At 36.4% G+C, this 17,041-nt stretch overlaps 2 protein-coding genes, 1 non-coding gene and 1 pseudogene across 4 annotated transcripts; all 4 read left to right on the top strand.

Moving 5' to 3' along the window:
* The first annotated feature begins 959 nt into the window (after positions 1-959).
* On the top strand, positions 960-5,721 carry LOC133866827 (probable choline kinase 1). 2 transcript variants are annotated; one of them, XM_062303479.1, is made up of 8 exons: positions 960-1,288; positions 1,701-2,091; positions 3,401-3,522; positions 3,623-3,818; positions 4,722-4,839; positions 4,923-4,970; positions 5,238-5,338; positions 5,428-5,721. In XM_062303479.1, the coding sequence occupies exons 2-8, from the start codon at positions 1,741-1,743 to the stop codon at positions 5,527-5,529; spliced, it is 1,038 nt and encodes a 345-aa protein (XP_062159463.1). In that variant the 5' UTR covers positions 960-1,288; positions 1,701-1,740; the 3' UTR covers positions 5,530-5,721. The 2 variants fall into 2 exon arrangements, with proteins under 2 accessions (XP_062159463.1, XP_062159464.1); XM_062303480.1 differs by having other exon boundaries at positions 1,277-1,414; positions 1,700-2,091.
* A 3,879-nt stretch (positions 5,722-9,600) lies between these two features.
* On the top strand, positions 9,601-9,938 carry LOC133866075 (NADH-ubiquinone oxidoreductase chain 1-like; annotated as a pseudogene).
* Positions 9,939-10,737: 799 nt separating this feature from the next.
* On the top strand, positions 10,738-15,352 carry LOC133866856 (probable choline kinase 1). The gene is made up of 8 exons (XM_062303508.1): positions 10,738-11,091; positions 11,377-11,767; positions 13,028-13,149; positions 13,250-13,445; positions 14,349-14,466; positions 14,550-14,597; positions 14,865-14,965; positions 15,055-15,352. Exons 2-8 carry the CDS (start codon positions 11,417-11,419, stop codon positions 15,154-15,156), a joined length of 1,038 nt encoding a protein of 345 aa, XP_062159492.1. The 5' UTR covers positions 10,738-11,091; positions 11,377-11,416; the 3' UTR covers positions 15,157-15,352.
* A 190-nt stretch (positions 15,353-15,542) lies between these two features.
* Positions 15,543-15,613, top strand: TRNAG-GCC (transfer RNA glycine (anticodon GCC)). The gene has a single exon. It is a non-coding gene; the product is annotated as a tRNA-Gly (tRNA).
* The last annotated feature ends 1,428 nt before the right edge of the window (positions 15,614-17,041 follow it).

The raw sequence follows: 17,041 nt of genomic DNA on the forward strand, positions 1-17,041 counted from the left end.
ACCAAAGGGTGCCGCCTGGTTGGACAATCATGTTGGAGAAGGATCCATCATGTTCAGTGTAAGAATAAAAGAGTAGTCCTCGCATGTACGCTTTCATTCTAGCCGTTTTTGTTTTATTGAAGTTTTCTATTATCCATTATCCTTCCTAACCATTGACTTAAGCATCGGAGCAGTCTCACCACTACACTTGACAACCTCCCTTACTTAGAGTTCGTTTGGATTTACGATTTTAAAATAGCGATTTTAAAATGTGCGATTTAAAAAAGTGATTTTTAAAAACACAGTTTGGTTTTTAAAATCGCAGATTAGCCTTTTTAAATACTGTGTTTTCAAAAAAGCATCACATTACCTACGATTTAAATAAGCAATTTTCTGCATTTTCAAATTGCAATTTTTTAAAAACACAGTTTCTAAATGGTTTATTTTCTACGATTTGATTTAAAATCATATTTTTTCTCTATAAAATCGTAATCACAAACGTACCCTTAGCTTGGTCTATGTTGCAACACCCCCAAAAACATCTCCCTTCATCAATGGCAAAGTCGGGATATATAGGTTCCGGAGGAACAAAAAAAGCATAGGCGATCCTTAGAAATTCCAAAAGGAGGAGGGTATTTATGCAAAATTTTAGTGAGGGATAGGGGGATTTTTCAAACTCAGGGGGGGTCCCTTGATAGAGACATTACTTCCACGTTGAATATTATCAACACATTAAGTTAGGAACTAAATAATTTGAGAAGTTATCTATTAAAAAAATTTAAAAAAAAATTAAAAAAAAACTAATTTGATAAGTCAAAGTATCTCTCTCTTTGTTAATAAACAACGTTCTCACGCAGAGCGCGTGGTCAAATTGACAATAACCATTCGCACACATTTTCAACGCGAAATCTGACAATAAATATCTCTCGCGTTTTGTGGGAGAAGCTGTCCCTTAAAACGTTTACAAAGCAAAAGATTTAACACGCGTCGTTTGCCATTGGATAACGACTACCCAAAACTTAACACCGTTGGGAATCGGTCAGTTTCAGTTGGGCACGGTAACCTCACCTGTTCCAGAATCTCCACCAAGATTCAACTCCTGCTGGATTTTCTAAACGTGGCAACTCCCTATTTGTTGGATCTGCGGTCTCTGATTCCGATGCGTGCAGAGCGATAATCCAAGGGACCCAGATAGATAGATATTATATTGCTATTTGTTTCGGTAATGGGAACGAAGGAAAAGGAAATTCTGGGTCAAGCTCACATAAACACAATCACATCCCATAATTTGATTATCTCTGATTCTAAAGTAAGTGCTTAAATTCTTTCGAATGCCATAAAACTTTCAAGGTTTGGGTTTTATTTCTGAGTTTAAATAAGCATCGTTCTTGCAACTCTTTGTTCCTTGAGGACAGGCTTTCATTTGCGCATATCGGATGAGTTTCAATGCTATCTACTACTCCGGTTCTATATGATTGTTTTTCCAGTTCTGTCCAAGTTTTCTTGAACTGGGTTCTTGCATGCAGTTCTTTATGTTATTATATTGTTTTGATCTTTCTCTATAATTGGTTCTGGTTGCTTATCTTTTGCTTAAGGCGTTGAATCTTAGTATTCTATATTTGATTTGACTTTTTGGGTAGATTAAGTATGATACAGACAATGTTTTAATTGGTTGATATATACAGCCTTAGAAATAGTGATCTTCTCTGTTTGTGTCGTAGGTTGAACTTTGTTACGATTCCCTCATAGTATTGAAGCACCATGGCCATAAAGACAAATGGGTTTGTCAAAGATTGTCTTCCTGAGGAACTAAAGAAAGTGCTTCGATCAGTGGCTGCCAGCTGGGGCGACGTGATCGATGATATGGGGGCCTTGCGTGTGATCCGATTAAGCGGTGCAATGACTAATGAGGTTTACCAGATAAACTGGCCTACAAAGAACGGTGAGATTGTCAGAAAGGTCTTGGTTCGTGTTTATGGTGAAGGCGTGGAAGTTTTCTTTAACAGGGACGATGAGATTAGGACGTTTGAGTGCGTGTCAAAGCACGGGCAGGGTCCACGCCTTCTCGGGCGGTTCCCAGATGGGCGGGTCGAGGAGTTCATTCATGCTAGAGTATGTGAATTTGTGATGCTTAATTATTATGATTATATGTTCTTTGTGAATTTTGGTGCTTACTAGCCTTACTTTGTGGCTAAAATTCAAAGTGGTGAAAGCATGAATTAGAATAGATTAGAATGGATTTGCTTTTAATGATTATATTCCTTTGTTGACTTCATTATATTGTACCTGCTTTAATCATGACAGCTTCACTCTTTTTGCCTTTTTGTATTGTTTCTTTTTCTTTAGTTATTTTTTTGCTATTTTAATGGGTTAATTACGACTATTGAATTAAAATGATAAGGTTATTAAGGCATCTTTGAAACGAGTCAGTGGGGAAAAGTGAGGAAAAAAGACTCCAGCACTCAGGCCTGAGAAAGCTTAGCCTTCCTTTTAGATTGTTAAGTGATGGTTTTTATACACACACACACCCACACACACATATATATACATACATATTAAGATAAGAAAATTCCTATCAATCAAGAACTATATCAGATGTTTCTTGTGCAGTATGGCTACAAAAGAACTAGGCAAGCTAGTGACGAAGTTAATTTAAGATGGTTCTTGAGGTTGTGTAAAAGAATGTGAATCTAACTTACAGCCATCAATATGTTATAATAGAAAAAATTAATCTATAAGCTTGTTCCTTAGGCCAAAATTTTCCAAATAATAGTGAAGCAAGTGCATTAAATACAGACCTTGTACTGCTATTGTCTCTGTTTATCCATGACTATAAAGCTTATCCATCTTATACTAACTCAGTATGATCAATTTTGGATAGAGGATTTATTTTTTTAAATGAATAATTTCTTGTCGTTCACTCTCCATTTATCTATTGATCAGGGTATTCCATTTATTGATTCCAACTGCAAAGGATATATACTTCATTGTAGTAATTGTAGCTAGACAAATTTTGAAATGAAACAAGTATTGAATATGAGAAGTTGTCTTTGGTTCAAGTCAAATTCACCTACTTGTTTATTTCGGTCTTTCTTTAATTTAAAATTCAAAAGTAATTCAATTATTCACACTTATTTCATACTGGTTGACGTGACATATTTTAACTGGCTTTTCATGTCAGCCACTTAAAAAATATAGAAGAAAAGCTGCTTAAAATATGCCACGTCAACTGGTGAGATAAATGGGTGTGAAGAATAGCTTTACTCTTAACTCAAAGTTTGCATCCTTGGATAGAAGAAATGAAATTAGTTACTTAAGGGAAAAACAGCACCGAGGACTCAGCGTTATTACCTCACCTATTTTCTCTCCTTGCAGAAGATTGTTTTGGATAACATTTTTTCTTCTTTTTGCTGATCTTCAGACATTATCAGCTGCTGACCTCCGAAATCCTGAAATTTCTGCCCTCATAGCAGCTAAGATGAGAGAGTTCCACAATCTTGATATGCCTGGTCCAAAGAATGTACTCCTCTGGAACAGAATGAGGTATGGATATTATTATCAAAAGTTAAAGAATATGTAAAATAAGTTAAAAATTCCCTCTCAAATATGGAGATATCTAATGCCCCGTTTGTTCCTTCCTCAGAAACTGGCTTTGCGAGGCCAAAAGTTTGTGTTCCCCACAAGACAGAAAGGAATTTTGCTTGGATACTCTAGAGGAGGAAATTAGTATGCTACAGAAAGAGTTGTCACATGATCATCTAGATGTTGGATTTTGTCACAATGACCTGCAATATGGTAACATAATGATGGATGAAGAGACAAGATCAATCACTATCATTGTAAGTTTCCTACTCTATAAGTGTTAGCTGTACCTATGGCCTCTGCATTATGACATCCAGTTCTGAGTCTTTATTTCACCTATCGGATTTGGCTTAGATTCTCTAAAAAAACCTACAACATATGTGCTGTAATATTTTTACTTTCTTCTCGTTTAATAATCATGATATTACTTTGTTCCTGTATGGGATTTATTCTTCTACCTTGTACTCTATAGATTAGAGAACTACAGTTAATCCCTCAGGTGAAGCTTTTAAAAACTTTAATGTTGTTCTTAAATCTTGAACAACATTTGTCTTTTTGCTATTGTCTGGGCAAAAGAAATGGCCCTCTGACTCTATATGTAACTTAATAGGCATGAATGGTTTTTAGCAGTAAGCACAATACAATAATATCATAAACTGCAATTTTACTAATCCAAAAAGATCACTTTATAGATTACAATTTTGGTGCAAGAAAGACTACTCATAAATGACTTTTGTGCTCTTTCTTAAAGAAAGAAATTTGACCTACCAAGATTATTGCACTGTAACTTCAAGTGTGACTTCTGAGGTCAACCAATAAAGGAAAAAAAGAAAAGAAAAGAGAACAGTAGATGGAATAAGAGATTAAATTGTTTGATTTATATAGCATTTGTTTTTAAATTGCTCAATGACATATCATATCTCAGTCCAAAAAAAACTGGCTTAAAAATGAGTTTTCTTGACTGCTGGCATAGTTCTCCACATCTTTAGCCTGGCAATTCACCCATGATTTTGTGCATTCATGTTTCTAACAATGCACTGCAAGCTTTCTTGCCTTTTCTGGGTTATCGTAAAAAACTCGCATTTGTGGTAGAATAAATGCATGACCCTGTTGTAACTAGTTCATTTGTATTCCTGGTGTTATTTTTTTCATTTTCACAGGATTACGAGTATGCAAGTTACAACCCCGTTGCTTATGACTTTGCAAACCATTTCTGTGAAATGGCAGCAGATTACCATTCTGAGACACCTCATGTTTTAGACTATGGTAAATATCCAGGTAAATGTTGCTACTTCTGTCGTTCTGTGGATTTCACTGCATCCAAAATTACCTTTTCCTTACTTCATTGAATTTGGTATCAGGTCTGGAGGAGCGCCAAAGATTCGTCCGCATGTATTTGAGTTCAACAGGTTAGCTCATTAGTTTCCTATTCGGTCCAATGATTTTTGTAAACAACAAGGATCTGGGAATTGTGCTTAGTTTTTGCTGTTCAAAACTCCTATTGCTTTGGTTTGGGATGAGTTCCACCCAATTATATACTGAAAAAACCTATTAGAAGCCATTGTATAGTAGATAATCCAACGACCCTTTTTCCAAATAATATGTTTATCCGCTGCGAATTAACAGTGATTCTCACTTCTCTCATACTTAAAAACATCTCCATCATTGGTGTTCAGGCGATGCACCCACTGAGGAACAAGTGGAGCAGGTAGTCCAGGATGTGGAGAAATACACTCTTGCAAACCATCTCTTTTGGGGCATATGGGGAATTATTTCAGTAAGAATTCCCACATACATCTCGTTTCACTATTAATTATAGGCATGAGAGAGTGAAAGAGTAAGATAAACCTTCTGCTTTGTCTGCAGGATTATGTGAACAAGATTGATTTCGACTACATGGAGTATGCAAGACAGAGATTTCATCAGTACCGGCTGAGGAAACCGGCATTGTTGGGTCCTTCATTTTGAATGGTTCTGTAACATATTCCACATGATAGTGATGAACTCATCTGAATAATTCATGTTTATCTAGATTTAGTTTTGTGAGAATCTAAACGTGTAATAACCGGCTTTTAGAAGGAGGTGGTGTTGGATGATCCTCTTGTAACATTATAATAACTTGGTAGAAAAGGTGCATGGTGCTGGATCCACTTTTCCCAATTCCCATTTTGCCTCTCCCTATCCTTACTCAAACCATTTTTCATTGAGAGGGAATATATCAATATAAGGACTTAAGGCAGGCCATCTTCGAATATAGGAAATGTTGAGTTTGAGAGGATATTTTCAATCTGATAAGCAACAGGGGCACCATTTTAGGAGAAGCAATCCAATCCTAAAACCTGATGGCTGTTACTCTGAGCAACTCTAACACCCGGGAGAAAATAATGATTTACATCATTAAAAAACTTTAGAGGAAAGGCGTAAATGCGGACTTAGAATACGTAGTGAGCGATAGCAAGTTAAGTATGTACAATAAGCCTACAAACATTGGCTAGGAGTAAAGAGTGTAGGATTTTTCAAATAAGAGTTCACTTCACACACGTTTGATTGGAATCGTATGCTTGTCGAGTCATGGATTCATAGTTTTTATAGCTGATTAGGAAAAGGGCGGTGAGTATGTGGTTTCACATTGATAAAAGGAAAATAAAAAAAAAATAAAATAAAAATTTAATAATAATAAATAATAGCATTTTTTTTGCTGCAAATTATTGCATCTCAAACAATCACGATCATTAAGAGCGTTACAGCAACAATCTTAGCTTCCGTAGCTAAAGAAAGTCTTAATAAACATTTTTTTTTTTTTTTTTGAAACGAAGTCTTAATAAACATTGACTGTAAGTATGGTACATGCCAAATCCTCGAAGTTTGGGTCCTTCCGCCCAAATTTTATGTATCACTTGTCTAAAGTTTTTGTTTGCAGGTGACTAATGTGAAGCACTAGTGGTCTAGTGGTAAAATAGTACCCTGCTACGGTACAGACCTGGGTTCGATTGCCGGCTGGTGCATGTTGTGATTTTTAGAATTTGAAATCAAACATTCTCTCAAAAAGAGATGCATAATAAGCAATAAATTGGTAAGGGGATGCTACACGTACACCCAAATCCCTATATCCTGACGTGGCATTATCACGTTAGATTTTCTTTTCCTTATTTATTTATTTTTGTTCGTTTTCCACCCCGAACCGCCCACCCTAGGTCCAAACCACCTATTTTCCCGGCTAGAACGGTCAGATCCCGGCCAGGATCCGGCTGTTCTGGCCGAGGAACAACTAGATCTGGGCTAGCTAGCCGGGATTCGGCTGTTTTGTTCGAGGCAAGGACGGCTGGCTCTCCAAATCCCGAGATGCAGTAGCCGGCCGTCCATTCGCCGGCCGGAAAGAGAGAAGAAGAAGAATCAAAGAGAGAGAGAGATGGTTGAAAAAAAAAAAATCTGAGGTGGAAATGCCAGGTCACTAGGTCAGGGTGTAAAAAATGGGTGTGGGACTTTGGGTGTATGTCTAGCATTTTTCATAAATTGGCTGGTGCATGCCGCATTGTGTAATATTTGGATGTGAAATCAAACATTAAAAATAGGAAGAAAAAAAAAAATACAATTTGACCACTTTCTCAATTTTGTCTTCAATGTTTAAAAATTTGCAATGTGTCCTAACAAAGTTTTCAAATTTGTTAATGTGGTCAATCTGTTAGTGATTTTTGTCTGTTTTGACGGAAAGCACCTCACGTGCTCTGCACGTAATATTTTCTATGTGAGTTTCTCCATTTTACCCTTGGTTAGACTTGTAAGTGTCGTCGTTTATGCTGTTCAGTTTTCGGTCAGAAGGCAAGGCCAAAGAATTGAAGCACACTCGATCTGTTCAAAGCACCCATCAAGCCTTTCATGGCCGACTACAACAGCCGTGCGACGGCCCCCATGAACCTCGTCACGAGGCGATTACTCAACGCGCTCTCATCGCCTTTCACAACCAACCGCAAGGCCCAATCCCCTGCCCCCAAAACTCCATCAAAGAACCTCGATGTTGGTCTTGTCAAGATCCTAAGAAAATGCCACAAGGGGCCAAGAGAAACGACGTCGAACCACCGCGCCACCAATAGGCAGAACCGTGAAGAACCGAATCTGGGTTTGATGGAGCAAACAGATCCATATACAGGCCTGGCCCCAACTCGGATTCGAAGGTGGACTGCATCGAACCGAGTCGATGAGGTCCCATCTCTAATTCGATGGTGGAATGGCAGAACTGAGTCTCTACCAGATCGGCCGCGTGGGGAACTGGGTTTTGGGAATCTTCGGGGTTAAGAGACCTTACGACGCCTTGCCTTCTAACCAGCAATCGAACAACATAAACGACGACGCTTTGGAGTCTAACTAAGGGTAAAATTTAGAAGCTCGCATGAAAAAAAAAAAAAAAAAAAAATCACGTACAGAGCATGTGAGATGCTTTCTGTTAAAGCAGATGGAAATTACTAATGGATTGGCTACTTGACAAATTTGGAAACTTCGTTAGGACACATTGCAAATTTTTAAACATTGAAGGTAAAATTGAAAAAGTGGTCAAACTTTGGAAGAGTTAATTGTATTTTCCCCTTAAAAATAACATTTTGTTCTAAAGATATATGATGCCAATGGGTGGGCCCAATCTTCTTCAATAATTTAGATACCTTCTGTAAAAACACATAATCTAGCAAATAGATGAGAATAAGAAAAAGAAGCATAGAATTAATTTGATTATATACAAGACACAATTTATAAAGAAATAGTTTAAACGTTATAAGTCTTTTTTACTTCTACATTAATAATAAATCTAATTTATCATCTGTAACTCTTGTAATTATTGTCTTTTGAGTACTTGTAACTATTGTCTATTGAATGCATGTAATTCTTGTCTTTTGAGTTCTTCTAACTCTTGTCTCAATACCTTCAACCTTAAAACTGGCTTGAATCTAAAGTTGAACATTGAATATCTCGAAACACAAATGGAACTATCTTCAACTTGAAGAAGAGAGAGAGGACAAGGAACGGAGACGGTCAACAATGGCATCGATTACTCCATGAGAGCCACTAGTCGCTGCTAACATAAGGCGATTAGGTGCTTCGGCTCTATCAAAATAAAATGCACCAGCTACATACAATTTTTTCTTTTGGTTGTGTAGCCAACCAAACAATCGTGGCTGCACCTTCCTCACTTGTTCTGAGCTTTCCTGAAAACTTGGAAACCATATAAGGTCAAAAAAGAATACGAACAAGAGGGAAAAAAGAAAAAAAAAAAGGAAACAAAGAAAGAAGGAAAGCAAACGGGAGGAATTCGAAATGCAATTAGAAGAATAATGATGCGTTTGGTATGCGGAATGGTTATTTCGTTAGAAAAAATAAAATAACTTCTATTAAAAATTGAAGAAAGTAAAATGGAATAGCCTTAGAATAGTCATTCCCTCGTTAGCCATAGGAATGAATATATTCCATTTTACATTCTTCAATTTCTACTAGAAGGTATTTTATTTTTTCTAATAGAATAATCATTTCACGTACCAAACGTATCCTAAGTTCCTTATGATTTAGAGAAATCAGGCAAACTCTTAGCAACTCTAGGTGTCTCAGCCCTACCGGAGTGCATCGAATAGAATCCGACCCCTTTATTCTTGTATATTTCAGCCCATTTTTCTGTTAATGCAACCTGAGAAAGGATAACTCAAGTGATTTTCTTAAACGGATTGATTTTGCAATTTTAACATGTTATTAACTCAACCATAAATCTGTTGAAAGAAGGTAGCTTGCTTACTCTCGGTCACTAGTTAGAAGCAAATCCCTTGACTTCGTTTATGCCCTTGTGCAATAAAGAAAGCAAGTGAGGTGGGCTAAGATTCCATTCGAAGTAACATAAGAGGGTTCGATGTTGCCCTATCTTCAACTGTTCTCGGGATCCGGAGTTTCTCGAGAAAAGGTCCCATCCTTCAATATCATGATTGGATTGACTAGGTCAGATCATGAGTAAATAGAAAATCTAAAACGTACATAGCTGTTCCAGCTGAAGTACTTGGAATAATTCTACCACTTCTACTAGGAGTAGTTGAATGTAAAGTAATGGCTTTTGTGCAACGTCGAAAGGGTCCTGATGTTGTGGGATCGTTCGGATTGTTACAACCTCTAGCAGACGGTTTGAAATTGATTCTAAAAAACCAATTTCACCAAGTAGTGCTAATTTCTCCCTTTTTAGAATGGCTCTTGTGGCTATATTTATGTTAAGTCCGATCGCTCGGGCCGTTATACCTTTTGATCATGGTATGGTATTGTTAGATCCAAACATAGGGTTACTTTATTTGTTTGCCATATCTTCGTTAGGTGTTTATGGAATTATTATAAGAGGTGTGGGCTTACAAGGCTAGGGCTCAAAAACCCTCTAGCTGTTTCATTCATCAATAGGGCCCTGATCCGAAACTTTTCCGGGCCAGGATCGATAAGTAGAAGTCATAAAAAAGAGATTTTTCTCTTCGCACCTCAGATCAAGAGATCAAGATGAAAGGTAGCTTGTCAAGCTGGCCGGCCGGCCTATATAGATTTTCGGGAGGGATAGGGGGATTTTTCAAACTCGGGGTGGTCCCTTGATAGAGACATTATAACTTCCACGTTGAATATTATCAACACATGAAGTTAATTAAGGAACTAAATAATTTGAGAAGTCATCTATAAAAAAAAATAAAAAATAATTTGAGAAGTCAAAAGTATCTTTCTCTTTGTTAATAAACAACGTTCTCACGCTGAGCGCGTGGTCAAATTGACGACAATAAAATAAAACATAACTCAACCATCCACACACATTTTCAACGCGTTTTGCGGGAAAAGCTGTCCCTTAAAACGTTTAATTTTCTTTTACTCCCGTCCCCGTGCAAAGCAAAAGATTTAACACGCGTCGTTTAATTTGCCATTGGATAACGACTATAACTAAAACTTAACTCCGTTGGGAATCGGTCAGTTCCAGTTGGGCACGGTAACCTGACCTGTTCCAGAATCTCCGTCAAGATTCAACTCCTGCTGGATTTTCTAAACGTGGCAACCCCCTATTTGTTGGATCTGGGGTCTCTGGTTCCGATGCGTGGCGCGATAATCCAAGGGACCCGAATGGATAGATATTATATGAGATTTAATTTCAACACAGCACCACCACAATAATTAAACAACACTTTCCTTACGAGAAATGGGCTTCCAACACTGAGCTCCATCCGTATATGAGCGGGTGTTGTATAGTTATTGTGGTGGTTTTTTAAATCTATCATTTTTCATATTAAATTGCTATCTGTTTCTTTAATAGGAACGAAGGAAAGGATTTCCTTGGTCTAGTTCACACAAACGCATTCATATCCCATAATTTGATTATCTCTGATTCTAAACTAAGTGCTTAAATTCTTTCGAATACCATAAAACTTTCAAGGTTTGGGTTTTATTTCTGAGTTTAAATAAGCTCGCAACAAGTCTAGCTATATACCATCGTTCTTGCAACTCTTTGTTCCTTGAGGACAGGCTTTCATTTGCGCATATCGGGTGAGTTTCAATGCTATCTACTACTCCGGTTCTATATGATTGTTTTTCCACTTCTATCGAAGTTTTCTTGAACTGGGTTCTTGCATGCAGTTCTTTATGTTATTATATTGTTTTAATCTTTCTCTATAATTGGTTCTGGTTGCTTATCTTTTGCTTAAGGCGTTGAATCTTAGTATTCTATATTTGATTTGACTTTTTGGGTAGATTAAGTATGATACAGACAATGTTTTAATTGGTTGATATATACAGCCTTAGAAATGGTGATCTTCTCTGTTTGTGTCGTAGGTTGAACTTTATTACGATTCCCTCATAGTATTGAAGCACCATGGCCATAAAGACAAATGGGTTTGTCAAAGATTGTCTTCCTGAGGAACTAAAGAAAGTGCTTCGATCAGTGGCTGCCAGCTGGGGCGACGTGATCGATGATATGGGGGCCTTGCGTGTGATCCGATTAAGCGGTGCAATGACTAATGAGGTTTACCAGATAAACTGGCCTACAAAGAACGGTGAGATTGTCAGAAAGGTCTTGGTTCGGGTTTATGGTAAAGGCGTGGAAGTTTTCTTTAACAGGGACGATGAGATTAGGACGTTTGAGTGCGTGTCAAAGCACGGGCAGGGGCCACGCCTTCTCGGGCGGTTCCCAGATGGGCGGGTCGAGGAGTTCATTCATGCTAGAGTATGTGAATTTGTGATGCTTAATTATTATGATTATATGTTATTTGTTAATTTTGAAAGCATGAATTAGAATGGATTTGCTTTTATTGATTATATTCCTTTGTTGATTTCATCATATTGTACCTGCTTTAATCATGACAGCTTCACTCTTTTTGCCTTTTTGTATTGTTTCTTTTTCTTTAGTTATTTTTTTGCTATTTTAATGGGTTAATTACGACTATTGAATTAAAATGATAAGGTTATTAAGGCATCTTTGAAACGAGTCAGTGGGGAAAAGTGAGGAAAAAAGACTTCAGCACTCAGGCCTGAGAAAGCTTAGCCATCCTTTTAGATTGTTAAGTGATGGTTTTTATACACACACACACATATACGTACATACATATTAAGATAAGAAAACTCCTATCAATCAAAAACCATATCAGATGTTTCTTGTGCAGTATGCCTACAAAAGAACTAGGCAAGCTAGTGACGAAGTTAATTTAAGATGGTTCTTGAGGTTGTGTAAAAGAATGTGAATCTAACTTACAGCCATCAATATGTTATCATAGAAAAAATTAATCTATAAGCTTGTTCCTTAGGCCAAAATTTACCCAATAATAGTGAAGCAAGTGCATTAAATACAGACCTTGTACTGCTATTGTCTCTGTTTATCCATGACTATAAAGGTTATCCATGTTATACTAACTCAGTATGATCAATTTTGGATAGAAGAGTTTTTTTTTTTTAAATGAATAATTTCTTGTCGTTCACTCTCCATTTATCTATTGATCTGGGCATTCCATTTATTGACTCCAACTGCAAAGGATATATACTTTATTGTAGTAATTGTAGCTAGACAAATTTTGAAATGAAACAAGTATTGAATACGAGAAGCTGTCTTTGGTTCAAGTCAAATTCACTTGCTTGTTTATTTCGGTCTTTCTTTTTAAATTTCTTTAATTTAAAACTCAAGAGTAATTCTACTATTCACACTTATTTCATACCGGCTAATGTGACATATTTTAACTGGCTTTTCATGTCAGCCACTTCAAAAATATAGAAGAAAAGTTGCTTAAAATATGCCACGTCAACTGGTGAGATAAATGGATGTGAAGAATAGCATTACCCTTAACTCAAAGTTTGCATCCTTGGATAGAAGAAATGAAATTAGTTACTTAAGGGAAAAACAGCACCGAGGACTCAGCGTTATTACTTCACCTATTTTCTATCCTTGCAGAGATTAATTTGGATAACATTTTTTCATCTTTTTGCTGATCTTCAGACATTATCAGCTGCTGACCTCCGAAATCCTGAAATTTCTGCCCTCATTGCAGCTAAGATGAGAGAGTTCCACAATCTTGATATGCCTGGTCCAAAGAATTTACTCCTCTGGGACAGAATGAGGTATGGATATTATTATCAAAAGTTAAATAATACGTAAAATAAGTTAAAAATTCCCGCTCAAATATGGAGATATCTAATGCCCCGGTTGTTCCTTCCTCAGAAACTGGCTTTGCGAGGCCAAAAGTTTGTCTTCCCCACAAGACAGAAAGGAATTTTGCTTGGATACTCTAGAGGAGGAAATTAGTATGCTACAGAAAGAGTTGTCACATGATCATCTAGATGTTGGATTTTGTCACAATGACCTGCAATATGGTAACATAATGATGGATGAAGAGACAAGATCAATCACTCTCATTGTAAGTTTCCTACTCTGTATGTGTTAGCTGTACCTATGGCCTCTGCATTATGACATCCAGTTCTGAGTCATTATTTCACCTATCGGATTTGGCTTAGATTCTGTTAAAAAACCTACAACATATGTGCTGTAATATTTTTACCTTCTTCTTGGTTAATAATCATGATATTACTTTGTTCCTGTGTGGGATTTATTCTTCTACCTTGTACTCTATAGATTAGAGAACTACAGTTAATCCCTCAGGTGAAGCTTTTAAAAACTTTAATGTTGTTCTTAAATCTTGAACAACATTTGTCTTTTTGCTATTGTCTAGGCAAAAGAAATGGCCCTCTGACTCTATATGTAACTTAATAGGCATGAAAGGTATTTAGCAGTAAGCACAATACAATAATATCATAAACTGCAATTTTACTAATCCAAAAAGATCACTTTATAGATTACAATTTTGGTGCAAGAAAGACTACTCATAAATGACTTTTGTGCTCTTTCTTAAAGAAAGAAATTTGACCTACCAAGATTATTGCACTGTAACTTCAAGTGTGACTTCTGAGGTCAACCAATAAAGGAAAAAAAAAAAGAAGAGAACAGTAGATGGAATAAGAGATTAAATTGTTTGATTTATATAGCATTTGTTTTTAAATTGCTCAATGACATATCATATCTCAGTACCAAAAAAAAAAAAAGGCTTAAAAATGAGTTTTCTTGACTGCTTGCATGGTTCTCCACATCTTTAGCCTGGCAATTCACCCATGATTTTGTGCATTCATGTTTCTATCATTGCACTGCAAGCTTTCTTGCCTTTTCTGGGTTATCGCAAAAAGTCGCATTTGTGGTAGAATAAATGCATGACCCTGTTGTAACTAGTTCATTTGTATTCCTGGTGTTGTTTTTTTCATTTTCACAGGATTACGAGTATGCAAGTTACAACCCCGTTGCTTATGACTTTGCAAACCATTTCTGTGAAATGGCAGCAGATTACCATTCTGAGACACCTCATGTTTTAGACTATAGTAAATATCCAGGTAAATGTTGCTACTTCTGTCGTTCTGTGGATTTCACTGCATCCAAAATTACCTTTTCCTTACTTCATTGAATTTGGTATCAGGTCTGGAGGAGCGCCAAAGATTCGTCCGCATGTATTTGAGTTCAACAGGTTAGCTCATTAGTTTCCTATTCGGTCCAATGATTTTTGTGAACAACAAGGATCTGGGAATTGTGCTTAGTTTTTGCTGGTCAAAACTCCTATTGCTTTGGTTTGGGATGAGTTCCACCCAATTATTTGGTGAAAAAACCTATTAGAAACCATTTTATAGTAGATAATCCAACGACCCCTTTTCCAAATAAAATGTTTATCCACTGCGAATTAACAGTGATTCTCACTTTTCTCATACCTAAAAACATCTCCATCATTGGTGTTCAGGCGATGCACCCACTGAGGAACAAGTGGAGCAGGTAGTCCAGGATGTGGAGAAATACACTCTTGCAAACCATCTCTTTTGGGGCATATGGGGAATTATTTCAGTAAGAATTCCCACATACATCTCGTTTCACTATTAATTATAGGCATGAGTGAGTGAAAGAGTAAGATAAACCTTCTGCTTCGTCTGCAGGATTATGTGAACAAGATTGATTTCGACTACATGGAGTATGCAAGACACAGATTTCGTCAGTACCGGCTGAGGAAACCGGCATTGTTGGGTCCTTCATTTTGAATGTTTCTGTAACATATTCCACATGATAGTGATGAACTCATCTGAATATTTCATGTCTATCTAGATTTAGTTTTGTGAGAATCTAAACGTGTAATAACCGGCATAAAAGCCGCTGAGAAGGAGGTGGTGTTGGATGATCCTACTTGGTAGAAAAGGTGGTGCTGGATCCACTGAGCATGTTTTATTTCGCTGCAAATTATAGCGTCTCAAATAATCATGATCGTTAAGAGCGTTACGGCAACAATCTTAGCTTCCATAGCTAAAGAAAGTCTTAATAAACATTGACTGAAGTATGGTACATGCCAAATCCTCTAATTTGGGTCCTTCCGGCCAAATTTTATCTATCACTTGTCTAAAGCTTTTGTTTGCAGTTGAACCGACGTGAAGCACCAGTGGTCTAGTGGTAGAATAGTACCCTGCCACGGTACAGACCCGGGTTCGATTCCCGGCTGGTGCATGCTGTGATTTTTTGAATTTGAAATCAAACATTTGCTTGAAAAGAGACGTATTATATATAATAAGCAATAAATTGGCTGGTGCATGCCGCATACTGTGATATTTGGTTGTGAAATCAAACATTCAAAATAGGGAAAAATACCATTAACCCCCAAATTTGCTCATTTTTTTTTTAATTTTGCCTCAAATGTTTAATGCAATGTGTCCCAACAAAGTTTCTAAATTTGTCAATATGGTCGATCCGTTAATGATTTTTCTCAAAACAGCTCCAATTGCTTTAATTTTTACTCAATTTATTAATATATGTTATTTAATATTTATATGTTTGTGTATTAGTTAACATATATACTAACTAGTTAGCTCATAAACTAACATATTAGCTAGTTAATTAACATATACTAAGTAAACTAGTCATGCTTAAACACAAATATATAATATATATACTAATTATAATTATAACTTTTATATATATATATATATATATATATAGATCGAACATTCACTATGTCAAGTTGACTGATTGAATAATCGTATCATAATAGCATGTTAGATTGATTGGAGTAATAATTTGGATTGGTCAGATCTTCTATCGATCCTATGATCCTGTCATGATCGATCGGACTAATACTCATGATCAATCACACATTAGATCGAACTTTCACTTTGCCAAGTTTGACTGATCAAAATCTATCACGATCGATCAGGCTAATGTACTAGGATTGATTGGATGTTCGATTGATCAGAGTAATACACTTGGATCGATTAGATCTTCTATCGATCCTATGATCCTATCATGATCGATCTGATTAGTACTTAGGATCGATCACACTAATGAACTATGAATGATTGGATGTTCAATCGATCAGAGTAATACACTATGATCGATCAGATCTTTTATTGATCCTATGATGATCAATCGGACTAGTACTTAGAATCGATCATACTAATGCACTATGAATAATTGGATGTTCGATCGATCAGAGTAATACACTTGGATCAATCGCTCATTAGATCAAACTTTCACTGTTTCAAGTTTGATTAATGGAACTCTATCACGATCGTTTGGGCTAATGCACTAGGATTGATCGGATGGTCTATCGATCATATTATTCTATCATTATCGATCAGACTACTACACTAGGATCGATCGAACGTTCGATCGAGCATTCACTTTGTCAAGTCTGATCGACTGAACTCTATCATGATTAATCAGACTACTGCAATATATATATATATATATATATATATATATATATATATATATATATATATATATATCAATTAATGTTATTTGTAGTATATTGGGCGAGAGTTATTATAAATGGAGTCTTTTTTATTTTTAAAATTAAATGGAGCCGTTTTTAAAACGGCTTTAATTAGGAGCCGTTTTCCATTTTCAACAAAACGGCTCCATATAGAGCATCTTTTG

Source organism: Alnus glutinosa, chromosome 4 (genome assembly GCF_958979055.1).
Source record: "Alnus glutinosa chromosome 4, dhAlnGlut1.1, whole genome shotgun sequence".
NCBI classification, from domain to species: Eukaryota; Viridiplantae; Streptophyta; class Magnoliopsida; order Fagales; family Betulaceae; genus Alnus; species Alnus glutinosa.